We start from the raw sequence: 11,205 nt of genomic DNA on the forward strand, positions 1-11,205 counted from the left end.
TTATATAATAGTTACACAAGATTTGACTGTCCAATAAGCTAGTTACAGATATATTTTAAGAACTGCTTTTTAAATGTTTATTATCTTCCATAACTAGTCATATAGTTAATTTTTAAAGAAACAAAGTATATAAACAAAGTTAATCACTTAATTTGTTAATCTCATTTATAGCTTTATCAGTATTTTAAAATATCCAAGTATTTATCAGAATCACTGAGAGAAGGCTCATCTTCCCCTTAATAGATCTAAAAAGATTTAATTAGTAGTTTGGTTTTGAGTTACTCAGATTTTGTTGTGTTGGGCCCAGAATTTTAGAGCTGCTTACAATATAGCAGAGCTATGCATGAATTAACTTTTTCCTGATATTTTTAGCAGGCAGAACTACTACTAGAAACTGAAAAGCATAAAAGGAATGGGTGTTCAACTGCTATTGAGGAATGCAACTAAAATTTCATCATTCCTTTTTCCATATGGGTGGCTCAGATTTCTCCAGGTCAGAATCATTGTAGTAATGCTCATCAGCTCATAGCTCATTGCTAGATCCAAGCTGAACACAACACGAAAGCAACTATGGGACAGTCTGAATGGGCACAAGCCAAGTCTTGCTTCTGTGGCAAGGGGGGAACATGTCTTGTTGGTTTTGTCACAGCATATCTCTTATTGATAAAATTATAGCATCTATTCCAAATCACTGTGTAGAAATGTGTTTATTTTGCTAGAGAGCTGATTAAATTAAATGCTTAAACATATATGCGCTTATTTTGTAAGGCCAATTATAGCTAAAATACATTAATAACTTATAAGTACTCCACTGGGAGGAAAGAGGTAGTATTTTTAAAAGCAATATGTCCCTATTTTTAATCTATAAACAATCTGTTAGGAACTATTTTATGTGATATCTGGATGTTAAAATTGCTTGTAGTTCTTGGGAGACCTAAGAAACAGCTCTTGGTAGGCTTCAGTCCCAATTCATATTAGTGGGTTGAATGTGGTCTGTGAGGGCCTGCGTGAACACCTCTAGCTGTGTGACCTAGGGTAGGTCACTTGGTCTCTCTGGGTGTCCTGACCTATAAAACAGGGTTGGTAATCTCTATCCCATAAGGTAATTGCTAGGATTAAATGACTTAATGCCCAGGACTTACGACACTGTCTAACACATTGTAAATGATGAGTAGTTGGCACTTTTCCCTTCTCCTCCGCTGATATCCACAAGAAATGGTTTTCTCCCTTTTCTTTTGGGAATACAAATAAAATCGAAATGTCTTAAATTTACTCTAGATGCTCTGAGGTTAAACAGATGCTTCATGGCAGTTTCTAGTTAGAGTCTCAGAATATTTATAGTCATTTAGTCACTCAGCAGAAGATAGGGGCTGCTCAGCTCAAACAACCTTGCATATAATCCTCCATCCAGGTAGGTAAATAGCGTCTATTTTGGGAAGAAGGCTCTACCAGTAGATTAATGTTAATGCAGCTTTTAAGGGCATGTTTTACAAGGGATTTATAGTGAAGAATTCCATTTTTATTCTATAGGGTGTCAAGTGTCTGAAATTATCACAATCTTCATTATTTTTTAAATGTGTATTTTAAATCTATATGTATAGTTTTCTTTAACAGGCTTCATACTAGTTTGGATTGACTTGAGAGCTCTTTTATTGTATTCTTCTCAGCCCAGAAATTAAATCAGGAAATGCCTTAATATATTGATATTTTAACTGTTTTTAACTTTAAGTGTCCTACCTATTATCCCTGTGGTTCAGTCTTATGGAAGAAGGCCCCTTACCTGTTTATATATATCTAAACTAATCAGTGGACTTGACTGGATTTTTTGCTAGTACTTTCTTTGGTACGTTTCCCACTCTCATTGTTAGCAGAATGAGTGTGGCAGCCTCTCTGAACAGTGTTTTGTAAAACCAAACCAGATTCTGTTCAACACAGTTAAAATGTGAGTTAAAATGAAATATTAGGGGGAAAAGGAGTATGTTGCTCCAGGCCACAAACAACTCAAAACAGTCTGAGGCATGCACTGGTAAATCTTACAAAATGCTATAGGCAGTTCAGCGTCAGAATTGCCATAGAAAATTATTGTTGTTAGCCATTCTGTTGATAGTTCATATTGTTGGAATTGCTAGCAGATGGGAAAATAGATGAGTCAGGATACAGTATTAACAATCCATATTTTTTTAATCACAAGCCACTAATAAGGTCTGTAGCATCTGTGAGATTTATTTAAACAGTTGCTAGGAAGAGTCTGTTTTCCCAGTAAACACAGCAAACCTTGTACAGGATTTTCTTGACTGACTATTTGACTAAATGTGTTAACATTAACATATAAGACCATTTACTTCATTGTGATGGTGTCTTGTTTATTTTGACAGACTGATTATACCAGCAACTCATGGACCCATTAAGTCTTGAATGTTATCACATTTATGCATTTAAAAACTTCATAATCTTGTTTCTGCTACTTTCTGAGAGTAAGACTTTTTAAAAACTCTGATGTAGTTAGGACTACTTTTGACAAAACAAAATAATATAAAAATCTAAGTGTTTTCCTCCGAGAGCTCTTAAGATGATATTATTTTAGAAAGTAATTCGCTCTTACCACTTGAATGTGATATTTTAGGTTTTTATAGTAGATTGGATATATAAACTTGCAGAAAGTTCTAATGTTAGTGACAACTCTTCCTGATCAGTAATAAGCAGCTTTTCAATACTTCTCACAGAGTTCAGAAATAATTCTAATGACTCAAAAGTATGACCTGTCAAAATCATCAGTTTATAAGATTTAATCTTATTTTCCAACTTTTCATGTCACTGAGTTGTTCACACTGCTGTTTTATGCAAGAGCTAGTAAGTGAGTTATTTATTTGCATATCTTTTATTTGGATTTTCTTTTTTTTTTTTAAGGAATACTGAGAAACATAATTTTTTTGGATATTGACCTCTAATCTTCTTACTTCTGGATGAAATGTGATAATCCAGGACAGTTATTAACAAAATGGGTTGCACATTCAAACTGTCACTTATGTACCAAACTATACCGGTAAAGTTTCAAACAAATGTTTGACTTCTACTGAAAAGTAGTTTTGACTTTTTCATTTAACTTATAAACAATTCATCCATCTACTCATCTATCTAATTATTTTTGTTTTAAGAGTTGGGATTTTTATTTAAAGCCTTTCACTTGTTTTAAACAAACTTTTTATAAGAGCTGGGAAATCCTAGTCTACCAACTGTCCTGAAACTTAAAGAGGATGGTAATTCTACCTCTGGCTAAATTTCTGTAGTTTATTTCATTCTAAAAAACTGCTCTATAAAAATGTCATCTGCAGGGTTTTCTCTTCACTGTGGCCTTCATAGCTGAATACTTAAAAACCATTTTTCCTTACAGCTCAGGTTGAAGACCCTAGAAATTTCCTAGCAGCACACCCTCCCTATGCATGATGTCTCAATATTTTGAACACTCTGGCAGTGCTGGATTAAAAATACCAAACTTGGTGTAATGAAAAAAATGCATTGATCTCGATCGAGGTCAGGTCATATCTCTGCCATCAACCAAGAGTGTAATTTTGAGCAACCTGGCTCCCATTTTCCCACCCAAAACAAGGAAGCTAGAGTAGATCATCTTTGAGGTTTGCTTTTGCAGTAAGATTCAGTGAGGTTTAACTCATAACCCAGCCTTATAGTTTATGCTCCTGTTAAACAATGCTTTGCTCATATGCGGTGGTGTTTAATAATCCTGGATTCCAGTGTGTTTCTCTGAGGCCCATATGATTCAATTTACCTGACCTCAGTTTAAACTCTTTTTATGGAAATTGATTTTATTCTCTGCCCTTAAGATGTCTTGCCCCCTGGTATTTGTCATTTCAAATGTCCAAGAAAAGCAAAACTTCTTGTGAATAGAAAAACATTGCCTCGGGTAATAAAACAATATTGTTCTGAAGCTCATCTCCATTTCTGTGATTGTGTATTTGAAGAAGTTCTGTCTTTGCTTTCAAAACCTTCCTCTTACTGCACGTCAGCTCATTTAGTCACTTAATCAAGTCATATATCCTTGACGTTTGTAACGATTGTCAAACTCTACAGTATTCTTTCAGAATGTTAAGACCTGAAAATTTAAGAATCACTGTTAGTTGTGCAAGTTCTGTGTTATCATTAAGTTCAAAACCAAATTTTATTAAATAGAATTAGCCTAGAACATCTAAAAGCCATTTCTGGATGAATTATTCATTTTTGCACATTTGTTCACATACAGTAAAAACCACAATGTATGCATATCCTAGAATTCTCTTTACTGACTTCACTTATGAAACTCTAAACTGACTTTTCTTCCCTGTAGTTAAAAAAATATAAATTCAAGTTAATTTACCGCAAGCTCTGTTGATCCATAAACATAACAATTCTGAAGTGATTTCCCTTCCTTTTTGTGAAGATTTTCAAGAAACCTAATTTTAGTGAATGAAACTTTTGTTGCAATAATATTGATAATAATTCAGGAAGCTCAACTTTTCCTTCTAATATTATCCTCATTAGCCCCCCAAATTGTTTCAATTTTGATTAGTATTTTATAAGGGTGATAGTGGCATTGTTTAATATTATAGGGCCATTTTTGTCATTATGAGTGTCCATAAAATGTTATCTGGTTTGCAACCCTATTTACTACTAAGCCATCGAGTAGCACTGCTCTCCAAGAGATTAGAAAAGCTGCTTCTGCCACATTTTCCCCCCCAAATCATTTTCATGCTTGTGGAGGCTCGATAGCTACAGAAATACGGAGTGCTAAATATATGTTATTAGGGCTTAATCATAAGTCAAAACCCAGCCAGAAGTTAATGTCTATAAATCATACCCACTGTATAAAAAGTGGAAAGTTCTACCAGTTAACCTCACATTTTTTTTTTGTCTAGATGACACCATAATGTAGTTATTTAGAAATCTGCTGGTATTTCTCTCCTGTTAACAAAATGAGAAGAACCTCTGATCACAAACACTAACTTTGGGGCTTATTTTCTGTTGGATACCATAGTCAGATCATAAGATCAAGGAGAAAACTTTCTTGTCCTGGATAATCTTACCCTCATCAAGGGCTTCAGTTACAGCCTAAAGGCTGATGGATTCCCCAAATATATAGCTTTATTCTCTTTCATGAGCTTCAAAACTCCAAATTATAATCCATATCTGATGTCTCCACCTTGATGCTTTGTTCATCTCTCAAACTCAGCAAGACTAAAACATTGCCTCCCCTACCTTATTAATGATAATGATCTCTACCTCATCGCCATACCTTGAAGCCAGAATCACCCTAGCCCTTCCATCTTCCTGATCTTTCTTATTCAGTCAGTCAACAGAGAAAGCCCTATCAGTTCTACTTCCAAGTCTCTCAGATCCCTCCCTTCTTATCAATCTCCACTTCCTTTTTCCTGGTCCAATCCTCATCCTCTCTCTAGACTGTTGTAGTAACCTGCTCACAGGCCTTCCTGCCTCCATTTCCCCCCGTGCTAATCCATTTTATATACCTGCTGTTGGATATATTTTTCTATCTCATATATGATCATGTCACCAGTTATGTTCAAAATTATCTAGCATTTCTTTCTTGGCTACAGAAAGTTTGTAGCAACATGCTTAAGGCCCTTAGCAATCTGACCTCTGCTCTCCTTCCTGTCTCATCTCCTGACCCCCACCCCCCACAGGTCCACCTCACGTCCCAGCGGCCAGCTGCAGTCTCCAAGGATGCCAGGCATTTGTGCACCTTACACCATTCTACTCATGCTGCTTCTACTCCCCTGTCCTATTGCCCATCTTCTCAGCGTCCCCATTAGCTGTGCATGGACCTCTTGCCAGCTAGGTTGCAAGTTCCTCTTGGGCGGTAGAGTGTTTTGTTCATCTCCGTATCCACAGTGCTTGGTCCATAGAAAAGAATAAATATTTTAATAAATGAGTATTCTGGAGTTCTCTGACAGCCCACCTGAAAACATAACTATATATGTTTCTTACACAGGTGTCTGATTTCCTGTAACCTTGACCTTGTAGAGCCACAAATCTGAAATCATGTTTAAAAAAAACAAAAGCACTAGAAACAGGTGTTACAAACTTCAGCACTAAAACCATGTCTATCTTTCCTGAAACAGTCTCAGGCATTCATTAATGTATTTATTCTTATTTAGTGTAATGCCTTATAGGATTAATTGCTTTTCTAGTTCCCAACAGGCAAACAAGCTTGCAGTAAAGGGAGAATGACATATGTCTAATGAGGGCCATGAAAAGGAGCTGGCAGCTTTCTCTCAAATGAAGATAAAAAGCCAAAAAGGAGAGAGAAAATTAACACACAGCACAGATTAGTAATAGAAATTAAAAATGGTGATTCATTGGGGCGCCTGGGTGGCTCAGTTGGTTAAGCGACTGCCTTCGGCTCAGGTCATGATCCTGGAGTCCTGGGATCGAGTCCCACATCGGGCTCCCAGCTCAGCGGGGAGCCTGCTTCTCCCTCTGACCCTCCCCCCTCTCATGCTCTCTCTCTCTATCTCATTCTCTCTCTCAAATAAATAAATAAAATCTTTAAAAAAAAAAAAAATGGTGATTCATCATCAAAGGAAGGTTGCTTTAGGTCCTGGGTCCTCTGCTTTAGAAGGCAGCATATTTTGTAAAGCACTTTATAAAGATTTTCTCTTCAAAATGGTTGAAACAAAGTTTTTATCACTTAAAAAACTAAGATTTAGATACTTCACGAATTTACTTATGTGAAACACGTAATTCCCTAACAATGCCAGATAACGGTTCTCCAACATCACAGACCTGTTTGTCACAAATTTTACATATGGAAAATATAAAAGTCTAGTAAGGAGGGAAACTTGTCTTCTAAGTAGCTTCTTTCTCTGAATTCCATCCATTACTGTAATATAATATTTATAAACTGTTGGTAATTTGCCCCAGTAAAGTAGCATAAGATATTTACAGGAATATCTTAATGCAAAAATTGTTTGCTTTGTTGGATGTTAATTCTCCTAATCTTAGAGTAACCCATTCCTTTGAGTCATTTCTTTCTGTATTTCTATTTACCCACCCTCATGCCATGATATTTAGCAGTACATATTGTTTAATAGTTTCTAAGTGTGTGTACAGTCTCTAAAGTTTAAATAATTTTTGGAATGTCTGGCATGGAGACATGAAACTCATGCATGAAAATCAATTATGAAATAATAAATGACTCTAGAATCAATCAAATACGAAATTGTGTTGTTTAAATTATAAATGTTATATAGAAATTCAGAGATGGGAAGATTAGCGTGGGCTGAAAAAGAGACAAAGTGAAATTGGATCTTATGTAGACCCAGGCTTGTCTTTCTTGGGGAAACATAGCTGTGTGTGGTCTGTACTGGCCTTCACCTCACCGTCACCTGTTCATACAGTTCAGAAAGTTCCAAGGCCCCCTGTAGGCTGATTCTTTATCCCCCCAGTGATTTGAACATATTTGACCATATAACAGATATATGATTAATACTTGGATTAAAATTTAATGAAGAAAGAATATAATACAATGCATTGTGTATATATATGTATATATATAATGCATATAATGGTATGATATACTAAGCTAGCTTCTGTTTATGATAGGGCATAGTTTATATATATATACACCAGAACTTTTCATACACCAGGGCAAGTGGTGCTCACCTTCAGAATCCTCATCCTGGGAGCCCACATACTCTTTCCCGTAACACTGTCATGCCTGTATTTTTGGAAATCCTCTTTTGAATTCCCTTCAGAGTCTGTGACTCATTCTTTTCAGTATCCTCAGTGGTGACAAATCTTTTTCAGTTAGAATGGATTTGATTTTTAGAACCAAGAGTAACTTAGGGCCAGGTAAGGTGAGTAAAATGGAGAATCAAGCTGAAAAATACCATTTTTGGTTAAAATTGACATGTTGACTATAAAATAATGAGAGCATTTTCTGATTTGGCTCATAAAATAACCAAAGACAGTTCCCTTAATAAAACAAAAAATAAGCTCCAAGTTTTATCATATTAAAACCAAGCCTGAATTACTGTCAGAGAATCTTCCTGCTCTAGAGCAGATGGTGACTCCCTGAAGTCCAAACCCTGCTTTGCCTGGCTCGGGGCCCCACCAGCCCCTGGCTTCCTCAGAACGGTGGGGCTTCCTCCTCAGGACACCCCCCTTTGCCCAGACCAACACAGTCCCCGCTCCCTAAAGGGAATCTGCTCTCCATTGAATTTATAGTGAGGCTTTTCTTTTTTTGGTTGGACATCTGTTTTTAAAAAAAACACCAAAAAACAATGGATGCTCTCCCCAGGAAAGTGTACCCGTGAACATGCAGAATTTTGCACATGAGAAGCTTCTTTGTGGACTTGAGAACCTCTCACTGTAGTCCATAGTACATGCAGTAGGGGCTCGTGGCCGTCCCTCAATGGTTCTAGTTCCTGATCTTACCCTTCTGACTACTCTGTGAGTTTCTTAGGGCAAGGAAATAGTTTAGTGCTTCTTTGCTCTTCTTACAGTACCTACCCAGATGCTGAGTATGTAATAGCATTCTGTAAATCACTGTGGTTTAACAGTTTGTTTTTTTTTTAAACCGCCTACCTGCCACCATTGCTTTAATAGTTTCTGAAGAAGACCAAGTTTTAGGATTTTTTTAAAGTTAATGAGATAAAAGTCCAAGTGTTAGGTTATATATTTCAGGGCATCCTAAAATATGTTTCTCAGGAGATAATCCATATCTTGCTGTTGTGACATATAAATAATTACAGTAAAGCCCAGGATGCCACAGATCCCATTACGTGGAATGGATCTCATCCCCTCCATATATGTGAGGCTTCTCTCACAGAAAACCGGTAAAGGATGTGCTAGTGTTGTTTCCAGAGGCAGCATAATTGTACTAAATCATTATGGTCAAACTATATCGTTTAGTCAAATCTTATCATTATTGTCAAACTATAATGTGTATGGTGAAAATTTAATAGGCAGTTTATCTTCAAATTGGCCAAGCCCGTGTCAGAATTTACAGAGCACTCTTTACATCAGGCTTGGGATATTTTGAATCATAAATTTAAAACCTTAATGTATCAAAATGTTTGGGACAAAAGTATTCTAGATAATTTAATTTTCTGATTAACCCAAGTACTTAAAATCTAAGCATTTGGCAAAATGCAGGATAGAATGGTTGATTTAACCTGTATTCAATCTTGTCACATTCTTGGGTGATCTCTGCAAGTGTTCACAATTATGGTAGTGCTCCAGAGCTGGCAAGGATGTGAGAGATTAGAGTGAATATATCCGAAACATATCCTGAACGTCTGTGTGTTGGCAGTGGTGGATTCGTCTTTCTGTCTTTCTTTAAAAAAACACTTTTCATCAGCTTATTTTTTTCACTTGCTCTTTCCTAAAAGCAGAGTTTTTTTTATTGCTTTTGTTGAAAGATGACTTAAGGTTCTTATAAGGTGTGGCTTCTTGGTTCTTCAGGGAAGGAATTCCTGTTTTAATTGTTGAACTGTATTTCAAAGATGATATAAAGAGTTTGCTGAAATATACTAAAGCCCATTAGATTTTAACCTATTGTAGATCATTTTATTATGTTGATATCTTAATTTTTTTTCTGTTTCTAGTTAAAAAATCTAAGTTTAGAAGAACTACAGATGCGGTTAAAAGCGCTGGACCCCATGATGGAACGAGAAATAGAAGAGCTTCGTCAAAGATACACCGCGAAGAGACAACCCATTCTGGATGCAATGGATGCGAAGAAAAGAAGGCAGCAAAACTTTTGAGTCTCATTTCTTCTCTGTTTGTTTCTTTAACTATTCCGGAGACCAAGAAACCACTAAGAATTGAAGAAATATTATTATTGTTTTTTTTGTTTAATCCCTGAGATTTGTGCTGTACAACTAGACAACAGTCCAGAACTGATGATGGTACCTACCTGGTCAGTTCCCAAAAGGCAGAATTTACAACTGTAGCTACTATGTTTTCATTTTTAAATAATGAAAACAACAGACATGTATTCTTCTCTAGATCTGTCAGCTGCGTTCGGGCGCTAACAGTGTGTTATATAATGAACACTGTGTTTAGAGACCTTGAAAATCCGAAGCTATTGTTTAATTGTACAGCACTGAAGGGCTTTATGTTACAATATTCTTTATTCTTATTTCTGGTAGCTTATTTATTGTATCCCCAGGTAAGCTTATTTATTTATGCTGTTTCACTTTGTTTTGTTTTTAAGGACAAGATCAGGCTAGCTTTGGTGAAGGGAGGGGCATATTAGTGGATGATAATGTACAACCAAATTATACTTTCAGCAGGGGGCAATGGGGTACATTCCTTGATTTCCAGGATAGTTTTCCAATAGAAGCAAAGCAACAATAGTAATAGCACCCAAATGGGCCAGACTCTTTTTTTATACTGAAGCAATAATTCCATTTTTACCTTCTGAAATTTTGTTTAATGTTTTTATTCTTGATGTTTGGTACAAATAGAACTATATATATTTAGGTCACACGGAGCTATAATGTTTAAAACCAAAGAAATCAATGGAACCTTTGCACCAAAAAAGTGCGGTAAATACTTTGAAAGAAGTAAATCCTTAAGACAAATGTAATTTGTTAATATTGTTTCATGTTTTATGTATAGGTCTGATAGCCAAACTGTATCGAACTGTAATCTCATCAAATTCATTTCTGTGAAAATGTACTCAGTCGTCACAGGACTTTTTTGTTGATTTCATTTATTTCCTGGGAATTGGTAAACATCATGTGCCTGACGATAACAAAATAGCAAAAACATTTGTACTGAACTGTGTAAGCCTTGGGGACTGGAAAAAAAAAAAGATTAAAACCGTTAAAAAGAAGCTCATTTCTAAGCTGAATGAACGTTTGTGTGATTGAACTGGGACCAGTCAGTTCCTAAGCTGCATATGGCCATCTAGACAGTGTTTGTTCTTTTGTGTGTTTAATTACTATGTGTAAATCATCAAGACAAATAAATTTTACTGTGCCACCCAGCGCATCTCATCTCTATGCCTTTTTTAAAAACTCCCCTCCTGGATTCTGTCTTTTCCTGGCACGGAAGGTGTATTAGTGAGGACAGGCTGGCTGGTGTAGCGATAACAACCCAGAAACCTCAGTGGCTCAGCGTAACATGGGTGATTTCTCACTGGTGCTCCATGCCCATCCCACGACAGCAGGACCCCCTGCTCCCGCC

General features: G+C 36.3%; 1 protein-coding gene across 4 annotated transcripts in view; it reads left to right on the forward strand.

Annotated features, from left to right (window-relative positions):
* The window catches only part of STK3 (serine/threonine kinase 3), a 267,137-nt gene extending 256,132 nt beyond the window's left edge, over positions 1 to 11,005 (forward strand). For 3 of the 4 annotated variants that reach the window (XM_036086510.2, XM_036086515.2, XM_078072183.1), the window contains one exon: positions 9,618 to 11,005. In XM_036086510.2, the coding sequence (XP_035942403.1) occupies positions 9,618 to 9,776 (159 nt within the window). In that variant the 3' untranslated portion in view covers positions 9,777 to 11,005. The remainder of the gene's footprint in view (positions 1 to 9,617) is intronic. The other variant, XM_036086513.2, reaches the window with a different exon arrangement.
* Positions 11,006 to 11,205: the final 200 nt, after the last annotated feature.

Source organism: Halichoerus grypus, chromosome 5, assembly GCF_964656455.1.
Source record: "Halichoerus grypus chromosome 5, mHalGry1.hap1.1, whole genome shotgun sequence".
Taxonomy (NCBI): domain Eukaryota; kingdom Metazoa; phylum Chordata; class Mammalia; order Carnivora; family Phocidae; genus Halichoerus; species Halichoerus grypus.